This window comes from Carassius auratus, chromosome 31 (assembly GCF_003368295.1).
Source record: "Carassius auratus strain Wakin chromosome 31, ASM336829v1, whole genome shotgun sequence".
In the NCBI taxonomy this organism is placed as follows: Eukaryota; Metazoa; Chordata; class Actinopteri; order Cypriniformes; family Cyprinidae; genus Carassius; species Carassius auratus.
Genome location: NC_039273.1, coordinates 25293567 through 25307675, shown reverse-complemented (window position 1 = coordinate 25307675; position 14109 = coordinate 25293567). Strand labels below are relative to the sequence as shown.

At 36.2% G+C, this 14109-nt stretch overlaps 2 protein-coding genes across 7 annotated transcripts in view; both read left to right on the top strand.

The window, feature by feature from the left end:
• The window catches only part of LOC113050966 (glutamate decarboxylase 1-like), a 28480-nt gene extending 25547 nt beyond the window's left edge, over positions 1-2933 (top strand). For all 6 annotated transcript variants that reach the window (XM_026214474.1, XM_026214475.1, XM_026214480.1 and 3 more), the window contains 4 exons: positions 416-565; positions 1280-1387; positions 1478-1567; positions 2760-2933. In XM_026214474.1, the coding sequence (XP_026070259.1) occupies positions 416-565; positions 1280-1387; positions 1478-1567; positions 2760-2933 (522 nt within the window). The remainder of the gene's footprint in view (positions 1-415; positions 566-1279; positions 1388-1477; positions 1568-2759) is intronic.
• A 2245-nt stretch (positions 2934-5178) lies between these two features.
• On the top strand, positions 5179-13431 carry LOC113050965 (Golgi reassembly-stacking protein 2). Its single transcript, XM_026214473.1, has 10 exons — positions 5179-5553; positions 6265-6345; positions 6648-6851; positions 7124-7210; positions 10120-10250; positions 10379-10511; positions 10585-10708; positions 10825-10911; positions 11010-11141; positions 12566-13431. The coding sequence occupies exons 1-10, from the start codon at positions 5491-5493 to the stop codon at positions 12847-12849; spliced, it is 1326 nt and encodes a 441-aa protein (XP_026070258.1). The 5' UTR covers positions 5179-5490; the 3' UTR covers positions 12850-13431.
• The last annotated feature ends 678 nt before the right edge of the window (positions 13432-14109 follow it).

Below are 14109 nucleotides of genomic sequence, written 5' to 3'. Positions count from 1 at the left end.
TTACAATATATTCAAATAGAAAACAATTTTATTTTTTTCAAATTGTAATAATATTTCACAATATTACTGTTTTTATTGTATAGACCAAATGCAGCCTTGGTGAACAGAAGAGACTTCTTTCAAAAACATAAAAAACAGACCCCAAACCAGTGCACAATTTAACTCTTTTTATTACCATTTTCTAAACTATAGCAAATAAACTGTGATAATGTGTGAAATGTTGAAGGTGTATGTGAATGTACTGTACATGATCAAGTCTACAAGTGTACAGTGTTTAAGCCTAAACAAAAAACTTGGGTATGCAATTACACACCTAACTTAATTTGGATAAGTTTGTTGAATGAATACATGTAGATCAAGGGAATTCAAATACATTTAGAGTTTAGGTATACAGGAGCTGTGTCTCTGTTTTTAGGGCATTCTGCAGGGCTGCAACTCCTTGTGCGCTGGATACCTCTTCCAACCAGACAAACAGTACGATGTGACCTACGACACCGGCGACAAGGCCATCCAGTGTGGCAGACATGTAGACATCTTCAAATTCTGGCTCATGTGGAAGGCCAAGGTGGGTCACAACAGCTGCAGTTATGTAATGTCATGTCAAATTAATTTATAAAATGTTTTTTTTTTATATTAGACACTGCTTCAAAACCAGCTGCACAGAAAATCATAATGATGTATCTTAATATCTTCATACCTTTATAGTTGCATTTAGCAGATTAGAGCTGGGCAATAATATAATTCATATATTGTGACAATAAACAATCAAGCATGATTTTGCATATTTAAATGAATAAATAAATATATATATATACTGTATGTATGGAGTAAAATAAATAAATAAAATAAAACTTTATATAAAGATCTGGGTGATAATATAATCACAAAGAAATGAGGTTTGTGGGATTTGCTCTATATGTTGCTTTATGTGAGTGTTCTGTATATATTCAAAAAAAGTTTGATATAATATTTGCATAATGGTTTACATTTTTGCAACAATATTAACAATCACACAGCCAGGGTTTGCTATACCGTTTATTTCTTTATATATATATATATATATATATATATATATATATATATATATATATATATATATATATATATATATATATATATCCTGAGTATACTGTTCAGTAGGTATGCAGGTAAAGTGGTATTTATGTTCTATATATCCCAATTTTAAAATAAAGACGATTATATGGCAATAGCAATGAGTAGGCCTACTTTGCAGAGAAATACACATTTTGATTTTGACTGGGGAATTTTATCTATGCAGGGCACAACTGGGTTTGAGCAGCACATTGACAGATGTCTAGAGATTTCTGAATATCTCTACAATAAAATCAAGAACCGTGTGGGATATGAAATGGTCTTCGAGGGGCAGGTTTGTATCTGGCACACACATATTTACATATAGATTGAAAGAACTGCTTACCTAACACTGAATGTAATGACTGTCTTTTGTTCTCTGCAGCCCCAGCACACAAATGTTTGCTTCTGGTATATTCCACCAAGTTTGCGTGGCATGCCAGATGGAGACGAACGAAGGGAGAAACTACACAGGGTGCTTCATCTTATTTCAATTATCAAAATATGAGACTAACAAGCACAAACTAGTAGTGATAGAAAATAATCTTTTGTTTTCTTCTTTTATCAAAAAGTCATGTAATTTCAGCAGATGAGGCTTCATTGCGTCATACTTTTTTTTTTTAATTCCAAGGATTCGGCGCTGTACTCTTAAAAATAAAGTTTCCAAAAGAGGGTTTTCCATAGAAGAACCATTTTGGGTTCACCAAAGAATCTTTAAACTCAAAACAAACTAAATTCTTAAAAGAATAATTCAAACAAAAATGTTAAATTTACTCAGCCATATTCAAGATGTAGAATTTGTTTCTTTGAACAGATTTGGAGAAATGTATCATTGCATCACTTGCTCATCAATGGATCCTCTACAGTGAATGGGTGCCATCAAAATGAGAGTCCAAACACCTGATAAAAATATCACAATAATCCACAAGTAATCCACACCATCCCAGTCCATCAGTTAATGTCTTGTGAAGTTAAAATCTGCATGTTTGAAAGAAACAAATCCAGCACTGAGACATTGCTTCTGTCTAAAATACTAGCATAATCCATAATAACGTTTCCTCCAGTGAAAAAGTACTTTTTTTTCTGAATCAGGAGAGAAATATGTAGCTGTTTAAAGTTAAAATAAGACATTAATTAATGGACTGGGGTTGTGTGGATTGCTTGTGGATGTTTAATTAGCTGTTTGGACTCTCATTGTGACGGCACCCATTCACTGGAGGGGTTGCAGATGAAGAAACAAACTCATCCACATCTTGAATAGCCTGAAGGGTAAGGAAATCATTCAGATAATTTTAGCTTCAGATAATTTTTCATTTTTGGGTCAACTGTACCTTTAAATTAACTTTTTTTTTATTTTATTTTTTTTAGTGTGAAGAAAATTTTGGATGTTAAAGGTTCTTCATGAAACCATCGATTCCGAAACCTTTATTTTAAAAATTATTTATAGAATAGATAACACTTTCATGAAAACATTTGCAATTATTTGTAAAATAATAAATAAAAATACACATCTTTTCTTTCAGTTTACAGTGTTTTGAGTCAGCATGTGCTTCCAGTGTTTCAGCGCTTTGAAACAACGAATCATTTTACGAATAAATTAGTTCAGCTGATCTCCGTTTCTCACATCACTGCAACCTGTGTCATAAATTACACCGTCTCCCCTGCAGGTGGCGCCGAAGATCAAAGCAATGATGATGGAGTGCGGCACAACCATGGTAGGATACCAGCCACAAGGAGACAAGGTCAACTTCTTCCGAATGGTCGTCTCCAATCACGCCGCCACCAAGTCCGACATCGATTTCCTCATCGATGAGATCGAGAGGCTGGGTCACGACCTGTAAGAGCACTAACCAGGCTCAGGCATCTCCACAGGACGGTCGCACGGTCTACACGTTCAATGGATATGTTTCGACATTGTATTGTGGTCCAATATGTTCTCTCCTTTTTTTCTATGTCCTTAGATTTTTAACTTACAGATTATGAAGCCTGTATAGCTACACAGTCACCTTATAACAGTTTAAATCCATTGGGGTCAGGTGTAAAAGTCAGTGCTTGAGTTTGTAAATACAATATAAAGACAAGCAAAGACGTGCCACCCTTTTAATGAGGCTCGAACCCCTTTCTGTGTAGTAGTGGGGTCTGTGTGTACACCAGTGGTTGATCTGTAGTTTAGTGTTGTGTTTCCTAAACTAACCTTGTAGTAGGTCGTGTAAAGTGTTTAATCAACACCTTTGTGAGGTGAAACATAAGCATTCAATTTTCAGTTTGAAGAATACTTATATAAATACAAAGACTTTATTTATATTGTGAGCCAGCAGTGCTCAAAGGTATTTCTCTCATTTGTAACAATTGTCCATTTGTATTTTAAGACAAGTTATATATAATCAAACCGGTTCAGGGTCCAGTAGTGTACTTGTGAGCCAAAGACAGAACAGGTGCCATCCATTTTACAATATACTCAATATCCTTTGAAATAAGCAAGCATAAAAAAAATAGTATAAATCTTAAGACATTCATGTAAATATGAATATATTATATATATATATTTGTTGTTCAGGCCATTAACTCTGTGCAATCACTGTGTTAGTGTTATAATGTTACCTGTTAATGCAATCCAATTTTCTGAAGGTGCAGTAGTTAGTTACCATATGTATATTACTGATTACTGATATTCAACTCAGGCAATTATAGCATCATATAAAATAAATGAATGAATAATAACAAGAGAGAGAGATAACAAAAGAAATAACAAAAGAAAACAATAAAAGCACAAACTTGGAAGGCTGGAAATGTCCTCAGGACGTTGGAAGATTGTGTTCATATTAAGATTTATAACAAGTTCATTGATATGTTGTATTTAGATTCAGCTTTTGTCTTCGGAACATGTTTATTTCATGTTCTCTGTTTGATCAAAGTGTTTTTGACAAATGCACAGTTATCTTTTTCCTCTTTTGCTGTAATTTTTGGCTGTATATGTTGAATGTGATGAGGGCGATCTGGTCTCCCCGGAAAAGGTTGGCACTTTAAAATTGCAATCACATTATATGTAAACTGTTATAAATATGTGTACACGGCACAATTAAAGCTATTAAAGTATAAGAATGTTCGGTTAGTCATCTTTTTAAAATGTAAAATCTTGCACCTTTATTTTAAAGCATATAATAAACTTGCACTTCACACCCAGTTTGTTTGAGTTTTCTTTTATTTCATTCTTATTTTTAACCGGCTGCTCTTTGGCACTATGTATGTCATAAGACTGCATTTATTCAAATATATTTCATAATATACAAAAAAAGGCCAAGAAGTATATTTGATAAAATATATTTCAAAATATGTACCAATTTATTTTTGGCCATTTTTTGAAAATATATATTTTAAATCCAAATTTGCATTTATACTTAATGGACTAATGAAATAGTGAAGCTTCACCATTTTCAACACACACACACACACATATATATATGTTCAAAATACTGTACAAGGTACCTCTTTATCATTTATACTACGTTGGGATCAAAAGAAGTAAATGAAAAAATGATAGAGATAAAAAAAGGTTCAGTTGTAAATTATTAGTAAGTTATAGTCTATTTAACATGACTCCTTTTATCACGTTTTTCTTTTAGTGGTCTATAGTTTCTTGCTTTCTGTATTAACTTTTACTTGCACATCACCAGAATAATGTTGCACACATTTGACTTCCTCCAGGAGGCGCTCTGCTGTTTGTTGAAGCCTAACTAAATTACATGGCAATATACGCCCCTAATGGACAACATGAAACCCTAAATCTATGCAGAAGTTGACATTTTGTACAATTTTAATACTACGTAATCAAGTCAGCAAGTACTCCCTGCCTTTATCCTCTATATCTAATGTTTGGAGATTTAATATATATATATATATATATATATATATATATATATATATATATATATATATATATATATATATATATATATATATATAGTATATGTAAAAACAATCAAACACAGAAAGAGAAGGGCACTGGGTGTCCCAAAAAATGGTTCGAATCGGCTCGTGAATGAATCTTTCAGATATGTTTGTGCACGAAGCGTTCAAACGACACATCAAAAAGATCCGACTCGCATGAATGATTCACGAATTCGACATACCGTGTCTTCTAAAGTGTCGCATCCTATCGTTCACATGGATTACACGTATGAATTACAAATAAACTAGGCTTGTTTGATTCATAACATGACCAGGGCCTTGCTGCAGTCTCACCTGTGCGCCACATAAGCACGAGCCCTCCTTCTTGCACTGCCACGTCATTCGCCGCCGTCGCGCGCATCCCTGGGAGACTCGACGCTTCTGTCCGCGAAACCGGTTGGTGGGAGAAGAAACGGATAATATTCTCACCGCGGACACAGAGCGGGTACCATGGGGGGATCACAGAGCGTGGAAATTCCAGGTGGTGGTTCGGAGGGCTATCACGTTCTCAGAGTGAGTGTGTTTTTAAAGATGCTTCCGCTCTCTTGGTCTCTCCCTTTCACTCATGCGGTACATTGCGAGTCTCTTGCGGCGCACAGTTCAAATAGAGGCCGAGGATGTCAGTGCGGCCTAAATGCTAATGTGGCTAAATGAAAATCTCTGCTGTTAAATGTAAAGATCACGCATGGGAGTCTTCCATCATTTGACAAGCAGAGACTGATACCTTTTAAAACACACATCATAATTTATTGTACTGTACAAGGTTTTTTTTGTTTTGTGTTTCCCCCCCCTAAAATTGTTATTGAAGAAGCTTAGTAACGTTACATGTCAAGATGCTTTACTATTCAAATGTTTATTATTTAACCTCACACAACTCCGATTGACCCAAACTAATGCAGTTTACAATTTATACAAGGAAATATAATGTGTATAAACTGCATGCCATTTAAATATCTGGGAACGTAGATGCATGAATGCTTATTTTAAAGGTTGGCATCTCTGTCAAGTATCTGATAAAAAGTGACATTTACTTGTTACAAAGTTGATTATTTCATGATCTATCCCAGTTTATATTTTTATATGCCAGGTTTGTAATGCATGGTTAGTTTTTTTTCCTTGACAATTTTAATGTTTGTTTTTGCTCTTAATAGGTAATTTATTAAACTTTTTTTGTTAAAAGGTTGTTTCTTTTTGAATGTTAAATGTGTTTTCTGTGTTTTGCAGGTGCAGGAGAATTCCCCAGGTCATAGAGCAGGTCTTGAACCATTCTTTGACTTCATTGTGTCCATCAACAACAGTAGACTGGTAGGTTTGTTGCCCAATACTTGAAATATGTGCTCTGCATTCAACACGGCAGTGAACACACACACATGTGAACGTGCACACGGATGCTTTAGAGCCTCTTAACAGTAAAACTGACAGTTCTGAGTCTGAAATATGATTGGGTGAACCCCTTTTAAAGCAATTGTAAAAACTGATAAATGTACTCCTAGACCACACATAGTCTGAAAAAAATACAGTTCTATATATATGCTATAGACGATGTTTGACAGTAGAAATGTATCAACCATAACTGTTGTTTTTGCTTTAATTCTTTTTCCCCCAAGAACAAGGATAATGACACGTTGAAAGACGTACTGAAGGCTAGTGTTGAAAAACCCGTGAAGATGCTGGTGTACAGCAGCAAAACCCTGGAGCTGCGGGAAGCCACCGTTACTCCCAGCAACATGTGGGGCGGTCAGGGTCTTCTGGGGGTCAGCATCCGCTTTTGCAGCTTTGAGGGAGCCAATGAAAACGTCTGGCATGTTTTGGTGAGTAAATTAAAGTGATGAATGCAGTCAGAGAACGCTGCAGGCATGAGTTATTTACACTGCATATTTTGTAAGGGTGGGGTGGCTTTTTATGAAAAATATTATGTTTGCTTTGACCTCATTTTGATTAACAACTTTTGGTTAATTAGTCATAATTCAGCAAGGTGTTCAGCAAGAACGTGCTCTGTTAAAACAGACCGGTCGGTCGAGCTGTAAGATGGAATGCAAGCCTCACTTACTTTTTTTTCACGCATAATTTGCCTGTTTTGTAGGATGTGGAGCCAAATTCTCCAGCAGCATTAGCAGGTTTAAGACCACACACGGATTACATCATCGGAGCAGACACAGTCATGAACGAGGTACATTTCTCTCACACACATCTCAACTCTCAGACTTCTTGATCATTGTGTACTGATGTATGGAAGTGTAACAACTGCACTGTAGATTTCTTGTACATTTAGTTTTTTTGGTTTTGGATAAATCATTAAAATGAAAGAATGCAGCTCAAATATAGATTAAAATGATTTGATTGGCAAATAAATGCTAGTTCTTCAGACTCCATAGAAAAGAACAATTTAGCCATAAATAAGATGAGGAGACATTGTAATTTTTAGCAGTGCATTACATTATTATAATACCTTACAAATTATTCTTAAAAAAAAAAAGGAAATAAGAAAAGAAAAGAAAGTAACTAATGGCGCTTTACCACTGCATGGTACGGCAAAGTACGGCTCACTTTTCGGGGCATTTCTATTGTGTACTGTACCTGGTACTATTACCAAAATGTGACATGTAAACCCTGCTGATCACTGGTTGGCCGGAGAGAATCATCACTACCTGCATCATTGAACTCAGATCAGCAAGCCAGCAAAGATTGAACGCAGATTTATTTGAATGAACATGACAGTTTCGAACGAGTGCACCTTTTTGCATAAAACAAATTAATGGCTTTTTCGTGGTCTGTTGAGGAAGTACAGATGTTCTTCTAGTTGATCGCTGAGGAGCAGATCCAGTGAGAGCTTGATGGGACGACACAAAAGTAAAAATAAGCTTTGAATTATACAGCTATAGCATGGCCGCATACAGTGCAAACTGATTGTTTTGTAGTTTTACCAGTATTGTTATTGTTAACTAAAACTTAGTTTTAATTTAAAAAGACTAAGACTACTAAAACTTAACTAAAAATAAAGTTAAATTGAAATATTTATTAAACTAATATAAAAGACAAAAGCACTAGAACTCTGCATTTCACCCCTTGGACTGGCTTTGGGCCAATTTTCACGTCATAGTTCAGATGCTAATTTACTAATAAACTAGTGTTTCTTGAGTCTGTGTCGCAAAGATGAAGTTGCCGATCCTGACTCGTCATCTTCTCATTAGACGCGCCTTTGGAGAGAAGTGCATCTTTATGTATTATAATTATAATGAGTTTTTTTTTTTTATTTGTTTTATTTCATTAAGTAGTAATATAAAGCTTTCTATAGATATATTTATCATGTTTGTGAGGCACGTATTCACTGAGTTTTGGTTCATTTTTGAACTCCTGTTAAAGACGAAATGGCAGAAAGCATGTTTTCTTTATTTTATAAAAGCACAACGTTTTGTTGATATTGTGAGTGCACACAAATAAAAGTAGACCCTTTGCCGTTACGGATGATTACTCTTACCTTTATGAGTAAAAATTACGGCGTATCTACTGAAACAAATGCAAGTGATCGTGCTGGAACCATGTCCTGCAAAGCATATCCATACAAACTATTGGATAAAGCACACATTTATCTAGGTTTAACGTTTGAACATTGTTATATGCTTGAACTGTTTTATATCTATAGATTTTATTTTAGGCAAGTCGTGAGAATTTGAGAAGGCTAAATTAAACATACAGTAGGCTCACTGTCGCTGGCTGCTTGTCGTTACTTAAAAATACAATTAAATATAAATAGATATGATAAACAATCATAATATATATATTTTTAATTAAATTGACTGCAATGCAATGAAATGTAATCACTTTGCTATTAAATACTGAACTTAACTATTTGAATAGCTGAAACGGTAGTATAAGCTGTTTAGGGAAAAGGGGAAAAAAAGGATGGGGTCGGGCTCAGGGCTAGGGCTTGAGATAGATTACATTATTTTAATGACAAATCAGCAGAATTTGCAGTGAACATCACAGAAAAATTTTAAGGGGTCATGAACTGGCTTTTTTATTATTTTATCTGAGGTCAACTTATAACGTTTGCATAGTTTATCATTCAAAAACATTAAATTCTGTAAGTAATAGGCCATTTTTAACCCTGGTTTTAAGGCTGACTTGAGACCACCTCTCTTTTTTTACGGGTGTGTTGCAATGACTTGGAAGTAAACACCCTCTGCTATGATTGGATAACAGTTTTGCATAGTAAACACATTTTCTGTTTGGCGAACTACGTCCTTTGTAGTTGGGGCCTTCTGTGACTTTGGTTAGACATGTACACATATCGAGCGATCTCAAACAAAGCTATAGTGATACAGAACAAATATTTTTTACTAACATAAGTGTGCTGTGCCATTCCTGTCAGACTCAATATAGATGCACAGCATTGCCTTTTAATCTCAGTCTCTCTGCAAATCCAGCATCGACCTGTGTTTTGCTTACGAAGGAATCTGCGGTGATATGAAGCAAACAAACGCTTAATGTTTTACTCACATGAGCTGAAACTTAATTAAAAATAAAGTTCAACCATACATTCCTAATATTTAAATCTGAAGGAAGGTTATGCATCAACTCTGTTCTTCTTCCACAACCAGGCACTGCACAATATTTTGCAATCTTCAACGGCATTTTTATTGCTTGGTTCCTTGATCTGGTTTAGTGCCACTCATGTTATTTCCCTTCTATGTCATGCACGAATCAGTGGGCGGAGCTACAGTATTAGGCATTGATATTCTTCTGTGGAGGCTGTGTTTAATCTATAAACACAATCCAGGATCTGCCATTTGCTGGGCCTGGTGTCAATAAAAGCTTTTATTTCAATAACAAGGATGTTTTCGGTTTTGAAACTTACAGGATATTCTCTTAGTACGATGACCTTACATATAAAAAAAGCTCAAGTAAAAATGTTTTTCTAAATTCATGACCGTTTTAAGTTGCAAGGCATAAAAAAAAGAATGTTTAAATCATTATGTAAATATTTTAATGGCACAGCAGCACTAACCTGAAAAGGCAAATGACTGCTTCATCAACTGGCCCAAAACTCTCTGATTTTCCATTATGCTCTTTCTCCAGTCAGAGGACTTATTCTCATTGATAGAAACCCACGAGGGCAAAGGCCTGAAACTCTACGTCTACAACACTGACACGGACAACTGCAGAGAAGTGGTCATCACGCCCAACGGTGCCTGGGGTGGAGAGGGCAGGTGTGTGTGTGTGTGTGTGTGTGTGTGTGTGTGTGTGTGTGTGTGTGTGTGTGTGTGTGAAACTCTCTCGCTTTCTCTGCTTCCTGTCTCTGTACGTATGTCCAACATGATTATTCTTCTTTGTTCAGTCTTGGCTGTGGTATCGGCTACGGTTACCTGCACAGAATCCCTACTCGACCTTTCGAAGAAGGGAAGAGAATCAGCTTCCCTGGACACACCCCCAGTGAACCAGCCAGCCCACTGAAGGACGGCTTCACAGAGGTTAGTGTGTATTTCACATGGTGTATAATGATGTATTTGGTCAGACGTTTGACTTCCATGTTGTCTTGTCTAGGTTCAGCTGTCTGCAGTAACTCCGCCCCCTGTGTCACAGCCTTTTCCCACTGGGCTTGAGGACAGTCTGTCCGGCCTGTCACTCAGCTCTGCCCCGCCCTCAATACCCAATGAGCTCCACACAGGTGAACTGTTTCTGCTTTTATTTAGTACTTCAGATTTTTCATACATTGTGCATAATTCATTATATAATAAATGGTAATATAATTAGTGCAAAATTCATAATTTTTATTTCTGGCAGGTGTTCCTACAGTCCCCCTGCTGCCCACTCAGGTGACCCCGGGGCTGGGTCCCCTCCCCATTGTCAACCCCTCCACCACCGTACCAGGTAAAGAACATGTGCCCTTCTCTGTTTTTTGTTTAACTAGAAGAGATGTATCTCAGCAATTTCATGTGGCTAAATGATCTTGATTTTTGTGCCTTCAGGTTTGATGTCCTTACCGGCTGGCCTCCCTCCCCTGCCAAACTTGCCTAACCTCCCTAACCTTAATCTACCATTACCTCACCTGAGTGCTGTATCTTTAGCTGGAATCAGTGGGTTGCCTCCCACAACAGCAGGTACACACACCAAAACTAGTATAGCTTATTCTGACCACTTAGACAGGGAACGTACAGGGCCTTAAGTCTTAAATTCAGTTTGATTCAATTTCAGCTCATAAAAAGTATTAAATATCTTAATTGGTATAACAGTATTCATTGTAATTTTAAGAGGTCTAAAGTTTGGAGACTGAAAAGCAGTGATCGTGGTGTGATTATTTATTGAAGTTAAAAAGAAAATTAAGTACATTAACATGAGCACCGCACATTCAAAAGGAAAGTGCGACGCTGATGCATGTTCTACAAGCTTGCCGTTTCAGAGCAGTTTGCAATCATTACCATGTATTTATACCAAGCAACTGCTTATGATCGACTGTTAATTATGACATGGTTTACTTAATGGTTTATATATTATGTTGTATATTATTGTAAGAACACACACTTTGGGCCCTATCATACACCCGGCGCATTGCGACGCAAGTATGTTTGCTAGTTTCAGTCTGGCTCTTAAAGGGATTGGAAGATGAGACTTTGATTGGGTTTATTACACGTTACGCCCCAAAAAAACACCCATTACTCATTAAGAGAATGGGGACAAGCTGTTTAGACCATGCGCCCGGGCGCCTACCGTTTCTCCGTCGTTAAAATAGCAAAAGTGGATTTGGACATGCCCTGAGTGCACCTGCGCCGTGCGCTTTACACTTTGCGTTTAGATTGTTAAAATAGGGCCCTTTATCTCCCTCATATTTTTGAAGCAACTGGAATTACTAAAGCATAAACATTAAAAAGAAATAAGAGTACTGTTGTATTTCGGGTTTGTTTACAATTTTATGTTTTCTTTATAATATAAAAGTCCTGCATTAAGCTTTTTTTTTTCTAGGTTACACAAACTGTATCTGGCATTGAATTCAAAAACTTAATAACAAAACCTTAAATTGTAAACATTTAAATTTCTTAAAATAAAATAAACTGAAATATAACAAATATAACTTCTTTTTTCTCATCATTTTAAATTTGAAGTACAAGAATAACAAAAATTTTAAAACTTTTCCGACATAATAAAAATTAAAAAAAAATAAAGAAATGACAAATGATGATATTGATTGAATATTAAGTTGGCAAATAAACCAATGAAATTACATATTAAATAAAACATATCTTAATTGTTTTAAACTTACAGTTCCCATTTTGCTAAAAAGCAGTATTGAGTCCTTTTGTTTATTGTTTAATCAAGTAAAAGAATCTGAGATGCATGATTTATTTTGAGATCTGTTCTGAATAGACTTACTGTATCAGTTGTATTTGTGCAGTCCTAAAAAGATCTTAAGTCTTAAATTTGGTTTTAAAAATCCGGCATAAACCCTGTGTAAAGGCACTAGCCACAGTGAACAACCTGTTTCTGTCACTGAATTTCTGCTGAATATTGATTTGGTCTGTCTCTACAGGTTTGCCTCCTCTTCCTCCTCTGAACCTGCCTGGCATCTCTCCTCTGCCCATGCACACAATTCTCCCTTCCACACTTCCCAGCATGCCCGGGGTGACGCTGCCATCTTCCCTGGCACCGTCTGACCACATCTTGCCCGTCTCCTTAGCATCGGTGCATACTCCAGCGCTCAAACTAGATGCCACGTCCAACCCTGCGGTCAAAGACATGACCTCAGAGATGCCTGTTGCCACCGAGACCCTCCTAAAGCAGACGAATGCGCAGACAGCCCCAGAGTCCTCCTAATGGTCCGAGCGGGGCCGGAGGGCGTCCCTCTGTACGTCTCTATTGTATTTATTCCAGTGTGCAAACACACACACACACAGAGATAAACGTGGTTCTGAGAGACGCCAGCATCAGAGTAATGAGCGTGTGGATGGACGTCTAATATTAAAAAATACATTTAAACAAGAGACCATATGTGCGGTTTGTGTGCTCTTCAGAATCTGTTCCGACTCGTGCTTTTTCTTTCTGTATATCCTGTAATCAACTTTAAAATCTTAGTATAGCATTCCATATATGACCAATTGCTATGTGATTTTACAATTTAATGTCTGACTTTATTTCCCTCTCATTCTTTGCACCGTTTCGAATGCTTTGATTTCTTTAAACTCTTCTTCTCATGGTCAGACTGGGCTCTGGGCCTCTGTTTCCCTCTCGCGTGTGCACACACACTCTCTGTATGATGGCTCTGCTGTCATGATGAACGGAACCACACAGTTATAAATGTGCTGCAGGGCTGAATGTGTGCTTGTGCAGTTTGAAGATTGTCAAGGAATCTCGTATTCAAACATACACAAGCAATAAACTAACCATTTTACACTAGGACTGTGTGTCTTTTTAATCTAATGTAGTAATTCATGAGTATATTTTTTATGTATTTTTATGTAGCAATTCCTTGCTTTTAAATGCCAAGTGATAAGGGGTTTTCGATAGTAACGGTTCATATTTAGACTGGTTGGTGTACAGTTAGAAGATTATCACACAATAAACCCATCAGGATGATCAGGAGGCCGATGTGAAGCAGACATTTAAGGTCATATCAGAATCAAGTGTTCTAGAAAGCAGTAGAACATATAGAAAAGTAAAATGGAATAGCAAATAGAATCACAGTTCTGTGTTTCTCAGCCTTTCAGACTCGAAGGCGAAGATATTTCTATATAAGGTTATTCTTTATAAAACTTAATTTACAGAAACTAGAAGTTACAATATATAATAATAAAATCATTAAAATTCTATAATTCTGGATCTTTCAAAAACATGTTCTTCAGAGAATTTACATTATCTCCAGTCGTTCACAGGATTATGGGTTTTTAAAATAGGTTTTTATTCACAAATGCCAATTAGTTTTTTCCAAGTTATGTAAAGCTAGAATATTAGGTAGAACTGTATATTCATAAAAATTTTCATGACCTTTTCAGGTCTGGAAATCACACTTTTAAAAAAATAAAACGAGCATTTAAAGGCCATTAGGAATTGCTGTTTAACATATATCAAATTATATCA

What these genes read in the sequence shown, in the direction of transcription:
- LOC113050965 (XM_026214473.1), top strand. Translation starts at nt 5,491, where the DNA reads ATGGGGGGATCACAGAGCGTGGAAATTCCAGGTGGTGGTTCGGAGGGC. An exon ending in AGGGCTATCACGTTCTCAGA is followed by an intron (nt 5,554 to 6,264) that starts GTGAGTGTGTTT and finishes TGTGTTTTGCAG; the next exon opens with GTGCAGGAGAATTCCCCAGG. An exon ending in CAGACACAGTCATGAACGAG is followed by an intron (nt 7,211 to 10,119) that starts GTACATTTCTCT and finishes CTCTTTCTCCAG; the next exon opens with TCAGAGGACTTATTCTCATT.